Here is a 20,346-nt window from a genome sequence, read left to right as displayed (position 1 = left end):
TTACAGTCCTCTGTAAACAGTAAGTGTCCCACTCTAACGTGATTACTATGTAGTACCTGGACAGCCTCTTTCTTGGTCTTCAGGGGTACATGTCTTCCAGCCAGGGTAAGTGTCTTCTGGCCGGCTCCCTTCCTGCTTCTATCTTGCTGACACATGCTGCTGATGCAAGTGGTTTTGTGTCTTGGGACTGGGCCTAAGAAGGGAGGAGTTACTCATCCCTTCAGGCTTTCAGGCTCTGAGGAGAATCTTTGAACCCCCTGCTCCACTGGTCACCCTCATGATGGATTCCTGTGGCGTCAGGCAGGAATGAGCCACTTGGGTATCCAGAGAGCTCCTAGTGGCTTTCTGCTACTTCCTCTACCCCTGTATTTTGCTTGGCTTGGTTCTCTAACTTGACTCAGCTCCAGGTAAAGTCAGGAACTTCTCCCACAAACAGACCTTCAGCTTCTCCAGTGGGGATGCGTATTCGGGAGAGGGGGCTATCCCTTTGACACTTCCATTGTTGGGGCACTCACAGTATTTAGTATGTCTCCCAGGGCCTGCAGGAGCAGTACACTTACTGCAGAGGGTCTGTGGGTCCTCTCAGAATTGCTGGTCTGTTCTTGCAGTTGATCTGCAGCTAAAATTCACAGTGCAAGCCTCCACATGCTGCTCTGTCTAGAGCTGAAATTTCATCCCATCGGCCATGTTCCCTGGAAAATCCTCATTTATTTTTTGAAAGGTAGAGAAAATGCTAATCTATAGAGATAGAAATTAGATTAGTGGTTGCCTAGGGTAGGATGGATGCAAAATTTTAGAGTGGGAGGTTAAAGGCTATTGTATATAATTTTTTGGAGGTAATACTGATTGTTGTAGTGGATGTAAAATTCTGTGAATATACTAGGAAACACTGAACTGTACACACTAATTGGTGAATCATATGGTATATGAATTATATATCAACAAAGTTTTAGAAGACATTCCTTGTACCATGATATTAAAAATGCTGTTTGTGTTGTATAATTACTTCATCTCTCTGTGTGCAGGGCATTGAAGTCGCAGGAGCCTCTCATTTGCCACTGTTCTTAACAGCATTATAAAATAATTACATAAGAGAGATTACTTACATATTACATATGCTGGGTCATAAAAGTTATTGTTTGACTAGAGTAGTTGTAAACACAAAAGAACACCTAACACACTAAAATAAATATGAGGTCATCTATCTTTTGTTTGTCTCCTTGGCATGCACCTATTCAGACTGTTAATATTATGTGTTTATTTTTAACTTTAGCAGTTATATTTTAACTTGATTGATTTATCCTCAGATTTAAGTATGAGAAATGACAGAAAGAAACAGCAACTGGAAAAGAAGGATTGCATGAGACCAGGATGTCTCTGAAATGGACGTCAGTCTTTCTGCTGTTACAACTCAGTTGTTATTTTAGCTCTGGGAGTTGTGGAAAGGTGCTGGTGTGGCCCACAGAATACAGCCATTGGATAAATATGAAGACAATCCTGGAAGAGCTTGTTCGGAGAGATCATGAGGTGACTGTGTTGACATCCTCGGCTTCTACTTTTGTCAATGACAGTAAATCATCTGCTATTAAATTTGAAGTTTATCCTACATCTTTAACTAAAAATGATATGGAAGATTCTCTTATGAAACTGCTAGATATTTGGACATATAGTATTTCAAAAAGTACATTTTTGTCGTATTTTTCCAAACTACAAGAATTGTGTTGGGAATATTATTACTATAGTGAAAAGCTCTGTAAAGATGCAGTTTTGAACAAGAAACTTATGACAAAACTAAAAGAGACAAAGTTTGATGTCATTCTGGCAGATGCCCTTAATCCCTGTGGGGAGCTACTGGCTGAGCTATTTAACATACCCTTTGTGTACAGCCTCCGCTTCACTGTTGGCTACACATTTGAGAAGAATGGTGGAGGATTTCTGTTCCCTCCTTCCTATGTACCTGTTGTTATGTCAGAATTAAGTGATCAAATGACTTTCACAGAGAGGATAAAAAATATGATACATAAGCTTTATTTTGACTTTTGGTTTCAAATACATGATATAAAGAAGTGGGACCAGTTTTACAGTGAAGTTCTAGGTAAGTCATGTGTCCAATTAGTGCTTATTAAGTCCTAACTTTTCTGTGCCTTTGAAGGTGAGCTTATACAAATACTATGTCAGAAGATAGTGTTTTTAAGGGAAATTACAAATTGCAAATGTAAGATGATCTATCAATCTCAAAAATATTATAGAATGTTGACCTTATAGAATCAATTATAACCCTGGGACCATCACTACTACAGGACACCCAAAGAATCATAAACCTTCAATGTAAAGTGCTTATGATTTCATCACATATCATTTTGCTATACATTTTTTCATCTTTAAAAAAAAGTCAATAGATACCTCAAAAAAATCTTCATGAAGGCAGACATATAAATTTAGTATTTACACATATTTCTAGAAAAATTAGCAATGCAGGATTGAGGAATTTGTTTCTCTTTGAGTACCTCAGTTTTCTCATTTAGAAATTAAAATTTTTTCACATAACAAGAATTCCTTCACAGTTGAGAAATATAGTGACTCTACTCCAGAAACAGAAGCCTAAAACTTGAGATTTCTAATGTTTATACATTCCTTCACTAACAGCTTGACAATTATTTCTTTCAAAATCTGAAATCTTGTTGAAAGCGAACATCTAAGTTTCAATCTGTATTTTATTAAACTGCATCTCTCCATCAAACAAAATATAGGCCAAGTTAAGGAAAAGCACATACCTCTGTGTCGATAAATTCTGAAAAATTTTTAGTTCTCATTTGTAAATATATTTATTTTAAAAATCTAATTATAGTAAGATCTTAAGATGAACCAAGATGTAGTAGTATGAAGATTTCAGTGTTACTCTAAAAAATCTCATGGTTTACTTGGAGAACCAAGGATCAAGGAACTAGCTTAATAAATTGTAGAGACTAGAGTACTTCCTGGAAAGCTGTTTTCATGGGTAAGATGAATTAATTGTGGAACTGAAAGAGTTATCTAAATGTATATTTGTTACTATTGCAGCTTCAGAGAGAAGACAAATGTGTATTTAAGTTCATAGTGGCTACATTAGTCCATTCTCACAGTGCTATAAAGAAATACCTGAGACTGGGTAATTTATAAAGAAAAGAAGTTTAATAGATTCATGGTTCCACATGGCTGGGATGCCTCAGGAAACTGAGAATCATGGCGAAAGGCTAAGGGGAAGCAAGCTTGGATCTTCTCACTTAGCGGCAAGAGAGAGAGGTGCAAGCAGGGGAAATGCCAGACACTTATAACTATCAGATCTCATGAGAACTCATTCAATATCATGAAAACAACATGGAGGAATTCACCCCATTATCCCATCAGCTGCCATTTGGTCCCTCCCTGGACACATGGGAATTTGGGGATTATAATTCAAGATGAGAGGATATTTGCGTGGGGACAGCCAAACCATATTAATGACTTATTTTAATAATTATTTATGATTGTGAATATACTGATGTTACATTAAAGATGTAAAATATACTGATGTTGCATTAAAGATATAAGAAGATTCAGAGATCTTCTTACAGATCTCTGAATACTTTGCCTTCCTTGTATATGCATATGAGCAACATATGCAATACATAAAAATTAAATTATGACTATATATAAATGTATGTATATATATTTTATCAATGCACAGACATTTTATATATCTTTTGGTGTGTCATTCCAAGTCCTTTCAGGAAAATACCTGCATATTCAAATAACAATTCTTGTGTTAGCTACCTTTTGTTTTGTTTTGTTTTTTCCATTAGGAAGACCCACTACATTATTTGAGACAATGAGGAAAGCTGAAATGTGGCTCATTCGAACCTATTGGGATTTTGAATTTCCTCGCCCATTCTTACCAAATGTTGATTTTGTTGGCGGACTTCACTGTAAACCAGCCAAACCCCTGCCTAAGGTAATGTATTCCTGTTTGATTTGTTTGCTTGACATTTTCAGAAGGAATGGCAGGATATTTTTCATTCAGACTGTTTAACTCAGAGTGAGGGGGAATATGGGAGGCCAAAAAAAAAGGACTGGCCATTAGAAAATTATATATCTCTACACTATCACAAGTATGTGAATGTTATTATCATTAAAGACTGAAGAGGATTACTAGGGAGATTTTGAAAAAAGGGTTGGTTAAAAATGCCTATAGGCATTTCCTTTATGATATATTCACATGAAACTGTACAGAGAATAAATCATGATGGTAAGATTCAATATTAGTAGCAAATATTCACTTAAAAATCTCTGGAAATAATTCAAATATCTTATATTAAGAAATGGTTAAAAACTTACACAATGTGCATGCCATGCTATCACAATCCTTCTTTCAAAAAAATGTTTAATTACACTGTCCACCATAGTACAGGTATAGTTGGAAACTAAGAAACAAAATGATGAGTAGAACAAGATCACAATTTTTTGTAAGATGAAAAGGCATATGCAATGAGATTAAAATTTTCTAAATAAGCATCATGTATGTACATTGAGTTATATAAATAGAATTAAAACTATAATGAAATGGTACTCATTTTAAGTTGGTGATATCTCTAGACAGAGATATGGGTAAAATTATTTTCTTTTTCTAAATTTTCACACTTTTACAAGACTACTTACATTGATCTTTTACCATTACTTTCCTAAAGACATCACAGAATGAGATCAGTGCTAATCTGTCTATAAACAGATATTTTATTATTTCAATACTGGGTGGATGAAGAAGGCTTTTGCAGTGAATGAGACAAAACATTGAACTCAAGTTACATTAAATGTGCTACAGGCAACTGCAATTACACTGAGTTCCTGGATGCCTAGAGAATTATCTCTAATAGCCATACACTGACTCTCCAATTAAAACTGATGTCAGGCCTGGTGCAGTGGCTTACGCCTGTAATCCCAGCACTTTGGGAGGCCAAGGTGGGTGGATCACAAGGTCAGGAGTTCAAGACCAGCCTGGCCAAGATGGTGAAACATGCCTCTACTAAAGACAGAAAAATTAGCCAGTTGTGGTGGTAGGTGTCTTTAATCCCAGCTACTCAGGAAGATGAAGCAGGAGAATTGCTTGAACCCAGAAGGCAGAGGTTGCAGTGAGCCAAGATTGCATCATTGCACTCCAGCTTGGATGACAGAGCAAGACTCCATCTCAAAAAAAAAAAAAAAAAAAAAAAAAAAAAAAAAAAAAGATGTCATAAAGTTAAATTACATTTTTCAAAAATACCAATATTTGGTCTGCACTGACATACTTTAAAATTTCTTTTTTTTATTATTTGTAAACAGCTTTATAAAGAAATTTACCCCAATGATTAGGACCAGAAAGTATATTTGTTATGATAGAAGGGGTTGGTCATTATTTTACTGAGAAAAAAAGAATTTAGAACAAAAGGGACAACAGCAACAAGAAGATGGGTATACAATTTTGATATGATATCCAGGAAATGTATGGGTCTACATTTCTTTTCCTCTTTCTCTCTCTCTCTCTCTCTCAAATGTATGGGTCTACATTTCTTTTCCTCTTTCTCTCTCTCTCTCTCTCTCTCTCTTTGTGTGTGTGTGTGTGTGTGTGTGTGAGAGAGAGAGAGAATACACTGAGCGATGTGGAATTAGAATGGATTTAAGTTTAAAAACAGGAACACATCAGGAAACACAAGTCAGAATAATTCTCAATCATTTCTAAGCAAACACATATTCACCAGGAGCTTCATATAGTGTGAGGGAGCTACTCTACAGGGTGAGTAGGTCTCCACTGGAGAAAGGCCTGGTGACCTCTCCCACTGTGATGCAACTGCGCCCTGTGAGACACAGCAAAGTGATGATGAGGGTCCCTCACATTCAGTTACCAATCAGCACATCAATTTCACAGTGTAATATCAGGACAAAAGATGTCAGAGTTATACCTAAACAATGGCCTGAGAAATAAGATCACTCAATTATGTAACTATATAGTATATAATACTGTATTATAAATGGAATTCTCAGAACTATTTCCCAGAAATTCCAAACCACAATACCAGACTGCTGAATGTCAGTGATTCTTATACTTCAGCTTCTAAGGTTTTTTTGTTGGGGGGGGTCAGGGGTAGTGAGTGGTAGTAGGGTAAGTCTAGGAAACTCTAACTTTAAGTGAAATATTAAGGGTTACAGAGCTAAAGAAGCTAAAGAAACGTAGATATAAAGTCATTCTTATTGTAACTAACTTTTCCTCATTGCTCATAGTCATGTAATGGCTCCAATGACTCCTAACTAAAAGAACTGAACAGAAAAAATAAAATAAAATAAAACTGTACCAAATAAACACAAGAGATTTAGTAGAACTACAAAAAAAAAAAATACAATTAAAGCCAAGTAAAGCCACCTTCCAATAACCTATGTTAGTAATTATAATATTATAAATAAAGAGTCTGGGTGTAATATTTTCTAGCATTATCTCCTCCTACTGCAGTGTCACAGCTTTGTTTCATTCTTCCCTACACACACATACATACATGCATATGCAAACATATTTACACAAATTTGCATAAAAGTTTCCATATATGTTATATTAGACATCTTTCAAAGAAACTGGATGATTGGGTCAGTTTAAAAAAATTACTCCAATAGCTTCTGACTTTCTCTTCTTAGATGTTTGTAACAATCCTGTCAATAGTGTTTTCTGTGCTGTTGCTCTTTTCTGATAGAACAAATTCTTTCTTCACAGGAAATGGAAGAGTTTGTCCAGAGCTCTGGAGAAAATGGTGTTGTGGTGTTTTCTCTGGGGTCGATGATCAGTAACATGTCAGAAGAAAGGGCCAACATGATTGCATCAGCCCTTGCCCAGATCCCTCAAAAGGTTAGATAAAGTGCCTTAATTGTGGGTGGCTCCTAAATGAATCTGTTAACTCTTCAAGAGTCTATTACAGAAATGTTCTGCCTGAAAATTTAACTGCTATGATAGTTCTAATTATCTCAGACATCTGTTCAAAACAAAAACATATATAGTTCTAATTATCTCAGACATCTGTTCAAAACAAAAACATATATGGAAGATCTTAAAATCATAAAGAGAGGGATTTTGGTTGATAATAATGTTGGCATTAATATTGTGATCAGAAGGAAATATATTTAAGAGTTGCTAGTGAAGTTTGGTATTATCATGGTATTGTAGGCATGTATATAGAAATCACTAAATTCTGCCCTGTTATTTGCTCCCTCTGGTTTACAGGATTTTAGATGGTACTGTATATACTGTAGATATTATCAAAAAGCAGTTACATTTTAATAAGCTACTCTAGATCACAATAACAATAAGCAGGTATTGAAAAAAGTTTGAAATGCATCATACATCTTCGGCTTACCAAGCAATCTGGCTGCTTTTACTTCCCATGCATTGGAATAGGTCTATTTAGTGTTCTGTTCAGGGTGCCACTCAGTGAAAGAATGTCCTAGTCAGACAAACCACTACTCTGGAGGTACCCACCTAGCCAAGTAGATTTAGAGAAAAAGAAAAACTTGTCTGATCTGCTGGCTTGGGTGCTGCTAATGTCTTAAGCAGAAAAATGTAATGGAAAGAATGGAGATAGAATCCTGCTTTTAGGGGAGAATGTGTGCATTATTAAATGGGCCCAAGAAAGACTATGCTCTAAGAATCAGATTAGTACCTTCTCCAGATTGAGGAAGGAGCAGGAAATATAAATAAACATGGTAGGAACTTATTTTCTAATCTATAGGATATACCTGCAATCTTTGTGTATTTTCAATTTACGCTTTAGTTTCTTATCTCACATAGCCCTCTCTGAATGACCTATGGAAGTTTTTGCTGAAAACACAGTTATTTTAACACTCCCATATCAAATACAAGGTCAACATTTGTAAATTCTACTCTGGTTTATAAAGACTGCTTGGGAATTCTGAAATCAGTACCTTAGTTTGGTACTAGTCACGGTAATGACTGGCTATAACTGACAATATATCAGTGTCATCGATGTTATGCAGGGCATAATCTAAGTGTGAATGATCAGTTAAGCTAAATGTAACAAAATACAATTTTATACATTTTCAGCGTCTGTATTGTTAATCACGAATTATCAATGGGCTCCTTTCTCCTACACTGTTAGCATTTACAAAAGTAGCAATACTGATAATAGTCTGAATTTGTGTAAAATGCTGCCAATTGAAATTTTTCTTGAAAGTAGCACTTGATAATTAGCAAATTAAAAGAAATTACACATACTACATATGTAGCATTGATTTATTTCTCACCATAGGCTCAGTTTAAAGATTTAGTCTTTTGTAATCAACGATGTCAAATTTATAAAATAACTTATGATTAGTAGAAAAGTGGATATAAGTAAATTCTTCTCATATCACTCAAAAATTAATAAATTTATATTAAATTTGGAAGATTACACCTAGTATGAAGTATGTAAAATAAAGGTATAGATTATTACTAATTTGCTACTTTTTTTACTAGAATTAAGACTGTCTAAAAATTCTTAAATATTTGAATATTTCTTTTTTTTTTTTTTTTTTTTTTTTTTTTTTTTGAGACGGAGTCTCGCTCTGTCCCCAGCCTGGAGTGCAGTGGCCGGATCTCGGCTCACTGCAAGCTCCGCCTCCCGGGTTCACGCCATTCTCCTGCCTCAGCCTCCCGAGTAGCTGGGACTACAGACGCTCGCCACCTCGCCCGGCTATTTTTTTGTATTTTTTTTACTAGAGACGGGGTTTCACCAGGTTAGCCAGGATGGTCTCGATCTCCTGACCTCGTGATCCGCCTGTCTCGGCCTCCCAAAGTGCTGGGATTACAGGCTTGAGCCACCGCGCCCGGCCTTTGAATATTTCATTGATAATCTTGTGAACCCCAAATATCTGAGACAGGTCTCAGTAAATTTAGAAAGTTTATTTTGCCAACTTAAAGCAGGGAGGAGGAATTCCTTTGAGTTTCTGATTAGCCTTTCCAAAGGAGGCAATCAGATATGCATTTATCTCAGTGAGCAGAGGGATGACTTTGAATAGAATGGGAGGCAGTGATTAGCTTAGTGACTCAGGGGCCCCAAGGCTTATTTTCCTTTTATATTTCCCCCCTTTTTAAAAAAAAAAAAATCTTTTAGAGAAAGCATTTTAGAAGAAAATAAGTCTCTGAAGTAAGGTTTTCATCTGATGTCTAATGGCAAGGATGATTTATTCCTAGACAAGCAGGTCCTGAGTTATTAGGAAAGTTCATTTTTAGTAGGTTGTGAAGTCTCATGTCCTATGAAGACAAAATAAAGGAAGGAAGGGAGAAAAACAAAAACAAACAGAAGAACAATTCTATAAAATTAATATAGGCCACATTACTCTGAAGCCCATAAATCAGTAGGCAGGTATGAAAGTGGATTATGTATGTAAATTGGTTGCTCTCATTTTCTTCTGAAGTTTAGGTTGTCTAGCTTGATTTGTAGGGCTTTATGAAAGCATGGCTTAGTTTACAGTGACTCCAAATTAGGAAAGATGGTGAGAGCGGGAGGAAAAAAATCTGAAGACACTATCTTGAAGACTTGTAGCCATAAAAAATTAGAATGCAGTCCAAACTGTAGACAATTCTGTATTAAAAATTGAAAAAACCATTAGGCAAGACTAGAATCTAACAACAGGTGTACTGTAATTTTGGAAATGTAATTTTTCTCTCTTCAGTTTCCCAATTTGACTAAAGACTAAGGACAAACCATGGTAGAACTGATTTGCTTTATTATACTTGGCTGATTATTTGTATATAGAGGAGGAAGAATAATTTTTTATTTACATAGGCTTTTAACGTGGCTTTGATGGAACTTTGTCTTATAGAAAGAATCCCAGATAGGACTTTTTTAAAGCTGAGACAAGCCATAGATTTGTACCATCAAATACCTATGGGTTGGGTGAATTCCTATACTCTTGGGGTTTCAAAATAAACTTGAAGCTCCTGGGCCTGTCAGAAAGTTACATTCTTTGCTTACCACAGGTAAGGAACCCTTAGAGATGAAGGTATGAGGCCAGTTTTCCCAGAGGCTTTTGTTGGCTCCATAAGTCAAGTTTGATTCCCTAAAGGAAAGCACACCATTCCAGTGAAAGCCTTGGTAAAATAACCAGTTTCTCCAATTGTGTTTTGTTATAAATGAAAATAGATGAAAATAGATAATTATTGCACTTATACAAATAACTGTATTGACAAAAGTAAAAAATACTCACAAATAGTTTCCAAATTCTGAAGAAATCAGGTAGAGGGAAGAAAATATGTTCTAAATTTTGTTCATAGGAGTATATTAAATTGCTAAAAGCTGTTAATAGCTCAAAAAAAAGATTCCTTGCTGACTCTAAAAAACAAAGAAAGCACTTTGGGAGGCCGAGACGGGCGGATCACGAGGTCAGGAGATCGAGACCATCCTGGCGAACACGGTGAAACCCTGTCTCTACTAAAAAATACAAAAAACTAGCCGGGCGAGGTGGCCAGCGCCTGTAGTCCCAGCTACTCGGGAGGCTGAGGCAGGAGAAGAGTGTGAAAAAAAAAAAAAAAAAAAAAGGATCAGCAATGTTTTAAGCAGAGTCAAAAAGATTACTTGTTTTCTATTAGTTCAGTCCATGTAAGTTAATTCCTGTTCTGCTTGATATTCATGAATATTTTAGTTCTCCATGAGTCCTGAAAATTTTTCTTCTATTCTAATGTCACAACCTCCAAAATTATAAAAACTTTTATTCAATAGCACCTGTTAGAATTTTATAGCTGATTATAAAATGACCTTCTAAAGAGGACCAAAGTGAGACAACAATTGTCATTGGATGACAAAATTTTAGGGCAGCCTCAGTCAAAGACATAATGGACAAGGAAATTTGTTACCTCTGTGGCACACACTAATTTAACATAACAAATATAATTATTACTGATAATGTACACACTAAGTCATATCAGAATTATAGAAGTTTCCCATAATTTTGGAAGACATACCAGCAACATATTTATATAAATATAGCTCAAAAAGACCAAACACCATTTCATATTTGACAATGTTTCCTATATGATTTTTATACCATATAAGCCAAATTATGTCATTTTTGGACTTTAGGGAAACTAATAACTTAAAGGATTACTTAGATCAGAAAAAAACATAATTTATAATTTGATTTTGGAAAATTTGTCAAATATCAAAGGTTTAAAACACTTGATATCACAGGTAAAAGAAATCATTCATTTGACTAAAGTGGTAACTCACAGATTTCAAAAAAAGACAAAAATCTTCATCTTTTGAGAGAGGAGACTCAATTTTCCAAACAATAAGCCCTAATAAAACAGCATGAAGTCAAATAAGTTTGTTTTTCAAACTTTTACGAACAATCTATAAAATTATAATATTGACCATAAGATATAACTTTCCTGAGCCTTTCATAACCTTTATAATCTTTATTAAGAAGTCAGTTTATTCTTCAAGAAAACCTTGTTAATCTGACATGGGGGCCCATATGTTGGTCATGCATTAGTGTGCCTTTGATGTTTATGATTAATTTATAGATAAACTGAACTTATGTTATCACTCAGTATCAGTTCTTGCAATCTCACACACCCACCTCTTCTATGATAGTCCCTGGACCTTGAGGAGTTGAATAGCTTTTAGAAAACACTGTTAGCATTATGCCACAACAAACAGAACTTGAGGAAAAAAACTTATATCAGTTGAAAATGAGTTGAAGAAGAGTGTTACTATTTCACGCCCTTCAAAAGGGGACAGAAAACCAAAAACAGTGAGATGCAATAAAAGTTAAACTTTGGCTTAAAAAAATAAAATCTCTTATAATATTTTAAGAGTAAATCAATCCCTTAAGAAAATTTTATTATCCTAACCAATTATTTAGTCATAGTGCTTTTATTTACATCAAGCCCAATCTGTAGAAAGACCATTAATTATAGACAACTTGATCATACAAAAGTTTTTTAAATCTTCTTATTGTGACTTACACAGATCATTCATGATATGCTTGGACTTTCTGGTTTGTCCTGAACATCCTTCTGTCTTACACAACTGATAATTTTATTCTAGAACTAAATTTACCATACAAGATTCTTGCTCATATAAAATTATTTCTCTTCAAGCATTTTACAAAGAAAAAAAAGCTTTTTACTTTTATAATTTTCTTTACATCTCTCTTATTTCCTGCTTCCTTTTTTACCTTGTTTTATATATAACTTTTAAATAAGCTTTGATTTAGACAACACTTCTTCACCTTTTTTAAAAAATACACACTATTTTTTAGAAAGAATGTTTTCCTACCAATTTTTTTTTAAAAATACCCAAACAATGAAATATCTATTATTTAATTTAATATAACTTTAGATTCTAAATTATGAGTTTGTCTACAAGTATTTATCCCATCACATTTACCTAATTACTTTATTTAGTCATTTACCTAGATTATTTATGAAACCTGTGATACTCATCATTTAAATTTATGGAATTGCCATTGCAAAATTATAACTGAGACAATGAAAAATATCTGACCTAACTAAATCCATCTTGCTTTTGACCTCCCAGCTGTCCATGTTCATTTCTGGATGTGGGCCAAACTAACTTAGGGAGGAACTTAGTTTATAGTTTAGCTTTGAAATAAAAAATGATAACAGTCTTTTCCCAAAACAAACCTTACTGCCTGTGGACTAGATTGCTTAAGGCTGCAAGATTAGAAGTTATGATAATCTAACTTAATTCAATATGTAGCTATTTTCATTAAACCAATTATTAATGTCTTATTTATTAAAAATTAGACAAAGATCATTCTGCTTTGAGATTGGTTACAGTTTTGTAACCCCTATGTCAAATTTTGACAACTTAAAGATATTTGGCAAGAATAAGTATGAAATTGCTTGATTAATAAATGCAAACAAAAATGTATGCTGGCAGTTCTTAAGATATTTCTAGTATTATATAATTGTAAAGTTATCTTATTTATAAAAGATTGTATTTAAGTTACATAAACTTGAAAAAGCATTTGACCAGTCTTTCTTTCTGGCAAAGTATTTAATTCAAGCACTTTTATTTTCTTAAGCCAATTAGAGCTCTTTTATATATTTTCAGTAGTAAAACATTGTGTACAAAACACATAAATACATAGATGTATTAAGCATGCCAACAGAAGTACATCTTATAGATATATAAAAACTACTTTTTGCCATATTAAACTTTCAAATTCTTGATAACCTGTTTCAATAGGTAATCTGTATGAATACTTGATCACCATAGGCAGTTGTAAGCTAAATAGTCTTACATTTGCATATTAAAAGAAACCCTTCAGGTGAAAATCAAAAAACAAAATTTACATCATAAGGTACAGAGAGAAAAAAATTGGTGTGCTAGAAGGAAAATCAAATAGATTTACTTGCCAATTAAACATAAATTATAGAAAGTATAATGGCCTTTTAAATATATGCAAACACATATACACACACATACACAAAAGATTCTATGGCTTTTACTTCAGAACTTTAGCCATGAGATAAAAAAAAAATTCACCAGCTTGCAGACAAAAGCCTGTTGAATCCAAACAGTGGTTTTTATCTTAATAGAAAAATAAAAGCAAATTTAAAGCAAGAAGAAAAGAAAATTTTTTTAAAAGAGAGAATTTAGGAACTCTATAGTTTGCAGGACAACTTTAGGGTTCTTAATGTATATGTGCACAAAGACCATATTACCTTCATTTTACATAAACTCTGCCAAGTACAGGTGTCATAAAACCTACCGAGAGATATCGGGGGTCATTCTTCTTGCTTTCTCCTCATTCTTAGATTGTTTCCCACTTTTTTTCTTAAAAGGAGGAACTGAGCTGTGGCCTAGGGTTTACATGTGGTGAATCAATGTGTGTTTCTTGTGGGCAGTACTCCACAGTGTGTCACCACTGAGTTGTTTCCACCCTCTTACATGTCTCATTTTCTCTCTCCAGAGGTCTATGATCTCTGAGAGGGCTCAAAATATGGGGTGATCCACCCTAATATGTGTTTCCTGGACTAGCCTTTTTTTAAAAAGTTAATTTTTGTTGGGGATTTCTCTGCAGGGTCCCTCCATGTCATAGGGGGTCAACCCCCAGACACTCCCACAAGGCCCTCATTCACTTAGGAGTGACATATGACTGGGAGGAGCAAATGCCCTTTCTCTTTGGAGTGAGAAAACTCAGTCTCTCAATTGCCTATGTAAACCACAGTTCAGTTTCTCACGCAAATCCACACAGACAAGCCAAATTGAGATTAATTTTGGGAATAAAAACAATAGAGGAGACTCTTTACAATGCATCTCCTAACTAGAATTAGGATTCTTAAACAACAACTTCCTAGGAGGAAAAAATAACATAACAACGGTCAATACCACTTCCTGTAAACTGTACTCAACCACTCCCTACTTTGTAACTCTCATCTGCCATTACACATACCAAAGCAAAATCCTCTCACAGTACCAGGTAATCTGTGGTAATCTCAAAGCCAAAGAGATCAGGTCATTCAACATAGGAAAACAGAGCTTCGGACCTCAGCAAAAATCTGCCCACAACTCTTGAAACTCCACAAAGAAAACAGAACACTCCCAAAGGGGTGAGTGGTGCTTTTGTTCTGAATTCTTTAAAAGAGTTCAAGTCATTAGAAGCCTTCTCTAGATTTTTGGTACTGCAAATGGCAAAAGGCAAAAGGAAGTATAGGGTGGAAGAAAAGTAAACAAAAGAACATTTTTTTTTTAAGACAGGAAGCAAACACAGAAACCAAACACATGGTTTTTAGGTTTTGTTTTGTTTTGTTTTGTTTTCTCTTTTGCATCTGCATAGAATTTTAGCCAAATTAGACAGGCTTTGTTACCCACAATTTGGAATTCTCACTCAAATTTGATCAAGTCAAGTAAAGTTCATCAAATCTGACGGGAGAAATACTGGAATGTACAAAAACATACTCTCAAAAATGTGATCACTAAGCACTGTAATGTTAAGGAGAAATTAAGACCGGCTAGTTGTTAAACATTAACCCAGACAAACCCCAATTCAGCTATTTACCTAAGGATGGGTTTCAGGCTAAAACTGCCCTTTGCCATCCTAGAAGCAGGAAAGAAACCTCAAACTCATCCTCCCTCCTGGGAGGCAGCTCAAACTCCATAGAGTTACCTGCCTTCCATTGTCATGGAAACAGGAAATCTTTCCTTTCTTGTAGGAAGCAAGTAAAACTCCAAAAAAAAAAAAAAAAAGGAGTTGTACAGCAAAATAAATTTTAGATCTTGATTGAATTTTGGGGTATCCGGGATTCTCTGGAGGGGTTGCTCCCAGACCTTAGTCAATTGTCTTATTTTTTTGAGCTATAAAGTTAGCTCAGGCTGGTACCAAGCACTGATAGGACACTTGTCAAAGGTCAGGGAACCTCCACTCACAATGTCTTCATGGTTACCAAAATGTGAACCCTGAATATCTGAGACAGGTCTCAGTTAATTTAGAAAGTTTATTTTGCCAAGGTTGAAAATGTGCACCCATGACACAGCCTTAGGAAGTCCTGATGACATGTGTCCAAGGTGGTGCAGTGACAGTTTGGTTTTATGCATTTTAGGGATATATAAGACATCAATCAACATATAAGATGAACAGTTGTTTGGTCCAGAAATGGGGGCAACTAGAAGCAAAGGCAGAGCAACTTGAAGCAAGGAAGGGGTTTCCAGGTCATAGGTAGATAAGAGACAAATGGTTGACTTCCTCTGAGTTTCTGATTAGCCTCTCCAATGAGGCAATTAGATATGCATTTATCTCAGTGAGCGGAGCGGTGACTTTGAATAGAATGGGAGGTAGGTTTGCCCTGAGCAGCTTAACTTTATTCTTTAGCATAGATTTTGGAACGCCAAGATGTATTTTATTTTCCTTTCACAATCTCATGTGTCTAGCTATTATGTTGGAAACGCCATTATTTCTTTATATACCAATTTGATTATAAAAGTAAAGACATTAAATGTGGTTATTCAACTTACCTCAGAATTTTAGTAGTTCTCATTACTTGACATCAGTTCTTATTTTTTCATCTTTTATATGGGTTAACTGATTATTAATCTCTTCAGAATTCTGACACATGCTATATTTTTAGAGTTCTATTCATTTAACAAGATATTCTCCTTACCCTAACAGGTTCTATGGAAATTTGATGGCAAGAAGCCAAATACTTTAGGCTCCAATACTCGACTGTACAAGTGGTTACCCCAGAATGACCTTCTTGGTAAGACTTTGGAGAACAAATACTGAATATATTAGTAACAGTCAATTAGAGTGATAATAGTTCAGCATAAAACAAACATATTTAACATTTATTATCAGAAAACTAAAAAAAAAAAATCAAATTTAACTACTTTATATTTATTTTCCAGTCTTAGTATAAAAAGAATACACTATAGTAGTTGACATTTTATTACATACACTCACATTCTTTACAGTCAGAATAAAAATCTCTTTATTCAGGTGTAATTACCTCTCACAGGTTTTAAATAACATCCTGGATTTTCTGTCTGTCTCCTATTTCTACAGCTTTACATCTGTTCTTTCCCCTACTGCAGGGTTATTTCAACAGGCACTGAAAAATAACAGACACTCTTCTATTACCAGTGCCTCTATTTTCTATGGGAATAAATCACCAATCTTTATCATAAAGTGATAACACATTTCATGATGATGTGTAACCGGTCCTTCCTCAGTACTACCTCCAGCCTGCTGCCTACTACCCTGCTGCCTTTAAAAAAAATTAAATATTTTAAATATTTTAGGTATTTAAATATTTTTAAATACACAAATGTGACTGCATTTTTATCACACTTAAGAGACCATGTTCTTTTATACCCAATCTTATACTTTTCTTTTTTGCACATTTAAATTTTTTAGTTAAGAATATGCTTTTTCATTTTGTTCACCTGGCAATCTTTTAAATTTATATTTCCACTGTGAAGACACACACACCACGACCTTTTCATGTAGCATTCACTTACCTTTCCAGCAGAAGTAGGTGCTGCTTCCTCTGAAATTTGAAAACAATTTCAATGCAGTTTTGTGGGTAGAATGTTACCTAGGGAATACTGTTGCTTAAAGTTCCTTATATTGTGCATTTCTTATTGAATTCCTGTGACTTACAATTAATATTTTTGTTAAAATTCATCCACTTTTAGGTCATCCCAAAACCAAAGCTTTTATAACTCACGGTGGAACCAATGGCATCTATGAGGCGATCTACCATGGGATCCCTATGGTGGGCATTCCCTTGTTTGCGGATCAACATGATAACATTGTTCACATGAAAGTCAAGGGAGCAGCCCTCAGTGTGGACATCAGGACCATGTCAAGTAGAGATTTGCTCAATGCATTGAAATCAGTCATTAATGAGCCTATGTGAGTATTACAATTTTGTGACCAGGTGGTATTTATAAATTATTTTGTCAACAGTGAATATGAGTTTTAACCTTTTTTTAAGAGACTAATTTTGAAGGGATTGAAGTGATTTAACCAATGTAAAATCTGCTCTTATTTTCCACCAGACAGTTATTTCAAAGTTACATTTCAACCCCATAGATTTAATGGGTCACCAATGACTGCAATGAATTATAAAATAAAAATAATTAAAGATATGTAGACAATTATTTTAAATATTTTTAATGACAGAATACACAATAAAAAGAAATAATGTAACTAGAGAAATATGATAAAATATTTCAATTAGATACCTAAAATTTCTGAAAGTATGAATCTATTCTTTCTCAAAAATTTCTTTTTATTATTACCATTCTTTTAAAAAATTTGATAGTGAATTATAATGTGCATAGCATAACATTCACTAAAATTTAAAATCTAAATACATTTAGTGTGTTTACATAGTTACAAAGCCACAATCCTAAAGAAACATTTTTATGAACTCATACATGATTTCATAATGCATGAAGTTGCTCCCAATAAACCTCTAGTCCTAGAAAACTACCAACTTACTTTGTTTCTCAATAGGTTATTCTCTTCACATATTTTATATAAATGAATTCATACAATTTATGGTGTTCTGTAAATGATTTATTTCACTTAGCATAATCATTTTTAGTTTTATTTATGTTGTTGGATGTATCAGAACTCATTCATTTTTATTTCTATACAATATTCTTTGATATGTTTATACCAGAATTACCCATTTATCAGGTCATAGACATTTTAGGTCTTTCCAATTTTGGCACTTATGAACATTGTTATACATATTTTCTGTGTAAAAATATATTTTTACTTCTTTTGAGGAGACACTAGGAGTGGAATTGCTGAGGCGTATGGGAATTTGTTGTTCATGAAGAACTGCTAAACTGTTTTTCAAAGTATTTGCATCATTTTTCATTACCACCAGCTAGATATGAGGGCTCTAATTTCTTCACACTCTCCCCACACTTGTTATCACCTGTCTTTCTATTACAGCCATTCTAGTGTGTATAAAGTGGTCTCTCATTATAGTTTTCACTTGCATTTCCTTATGGCTGAAGATGTTAACCATCTTTTCATGTGCTTACTGGCCATTCACACATATTCCTTAGATAAATTTCTGTCTTAATCTTGTGAACATTTCATCATTTTTCTATTTATCTTATTATGGATTCCTAACAATTATTTATATTTTATAGATACAATCCCTTATCAAATATATGATTTTCAAATATTTTCTTCCACTATGGACAGATAGATTTTTTTACTTTTTGGAAGATGTCTTTTGAAACACAAAGGTTTTAATATTGATGAAATAAATATGTAATACTTAATTTATCCATAATCCGAAGGAAATAATATGGAAAATGCTATGCCTAGACCAGCTGCCATCAGTTCAGAGTCTACGAGTCCTACAAATAATATTATTATGTAAGGTGGTACCAGCTAAGGAAATACATTAAAAACACTTTACCAAAAAATTAGTAAGACGAGAAATGATTTAAAATACTTCAAAAACAGTTAAAAAGCAAAGAAACATAAAACAGGTTAATGACAGAAAACCAAACATCATATGTTCTCACTCATAGGTGGGAATTGAACAGTGAGAACACTTGGACACAGGAAGGGGAACATCACACACTGAGGCCTGTCATGGGGTGGGGGGGGAGGCGAGGGATAGCATTAGGACATATACCTAATGTAAATGATGAGTTAACAGGTGCAGCACATCAACATGGCACATGAATACATATGTAACAAACCTGCACATTGTGCACATGTACCCTAGAACTTAAAGTATAATTTTTTAAAAAAGTTAGAAAATAAAATATGTGTATAGAATAAGATGGTGGATTTAAATGTGAACTAGGGCAATCAGGCAAGAGAAAGAAATAAAGGGTATTCAAATAGGAATAGAGGAAGTTAAATTGTCTCTCTTTGCAGATGACATAATTCTATATTTAGAAAACCCTTTCATCTCAGTTCCAAAATTACTTAAGCTGATAAGCAACTTCAGCAAACCCTCAGGATACAAAAATCAATATGCAAAAATCACAGGAATTCCTGTGCACCAATAATACACAAGCAGAGAGCCAAATCATGAACAAATTCCCATTCACAATTGCAACAGAGAGAATAAAATACCTGGGAATATGCCTAACAAAGGACGTGAAGGTCCTCTTCAAGGAAAAATAGAAATCACTGTTGAAGGAATTCAGAGAGGACACAAACAAATGGAAAAACATTCCATCCTCATGGATGAAAAGAATCAATATTGTAAAAATGGCCATGCTGCCCAAGGTAATTTATATATTCAAAGCTATTCCCATCAAATTACCATTGACATTTCTCACAGAATTAGAAAAAAAAAAAAAAACTACTTTAAATTTGATATATCCAAAAAAGAGCCAGTATATCCAAAACAATCCTAAGCAAAAAGAACAAAGCTGGAGGCATCATGCTACCTGACTTCAAACTATACTACAAGAACATAACCAAAACAGTATGGTACTGGTACCAAACAGATATATAGACCAATGGAACAGAACAGAGGCCTCAGAAATAGCACTACACATCTACAACCATCTGATCTTTAACAAACCTGAAAAAACAAGTAATTAGGGAAAGGATTCCCTATTTAATAAATGGTGTTGGGAAAACTGGCTAGCCATATGAAGAAAACTGCAACTGGATCCCTTCTTTACACCTTACAGTAACCAAACCAGCATAGTACTGGAACAAAAACAGAGATATTGGCCAATGGAACAGAACAGAGTCCTCAGAAATAATGCCACACATCTACAACCATCTGATCTTTGACAAACTTGACAAAACAAGAAATGGGGAAAGGATTCCCTATTTAATAAATGGTGC

The 20,346-nt window shown here is 34.4% G+C and overlaps 1 protein-coding gene across 2 annotated transcripts in view; it reads left to right on the top strand.

The window, feature by feature from the left end:
• The window catches only part of LOC126955126 (UDP-glucuronosyltransferase 2B20), a 32,891-nt gene that overhangs the window by 6,204 nt on the left and 6,341 nt on the right, over positions 1 to 20,346 (top strand). For both annotated transcript variants that reach the window (XM_050791387.1, XM_050791388.1), the window contains exons 2-6: positions 1,308 to 2,095; positions 3,822 to 3,970; positions 6,752 to 6,883; positions 16,168 to 16,255; positions 17,193 to 17,412. In XM_050791387.1, coding sequence (XP_050647344.1) covers positions 1,372 to 2,095; positions 3,822 to 3,970; positions 6,752 to 6,883; positions 16,168 to 16,255; positions 17,193 to 17,412 — 1,313 coding nt within the window. In that variant the 5' untranslated portion in view covers positions 1,308 to 1,371. The remainder of the gene's footprint in view (positions 1 to 1,307; positions 2,096 to 3,821; positions 3,971 to 6,751; positions 6,884 to 16,167; positions 16,256 to 17,192; positions 17,413 to 20,346) is intronic.

The sequence above is a fragment of the Macaca thibetana genome, chromosome 5 (genome assembly GCF_024542745.1).
Source record: "Macaca thibetana thibetana isolate TM-01 chromosome 5, ASM2454274v1, whole genome shotgun sequence".
Classification (NCBI taxonomy): domain Eukaryota; kingdom Metazoa; phylum Chordata; class Mammalia; order Primates; family Cercopithecidae; genus Macaca; species Macaca thibetana.
Note: the sequence above shows the minus strand (reverse complement) of the source record. Positions and strands in the feature narration are given on the sequence as shown.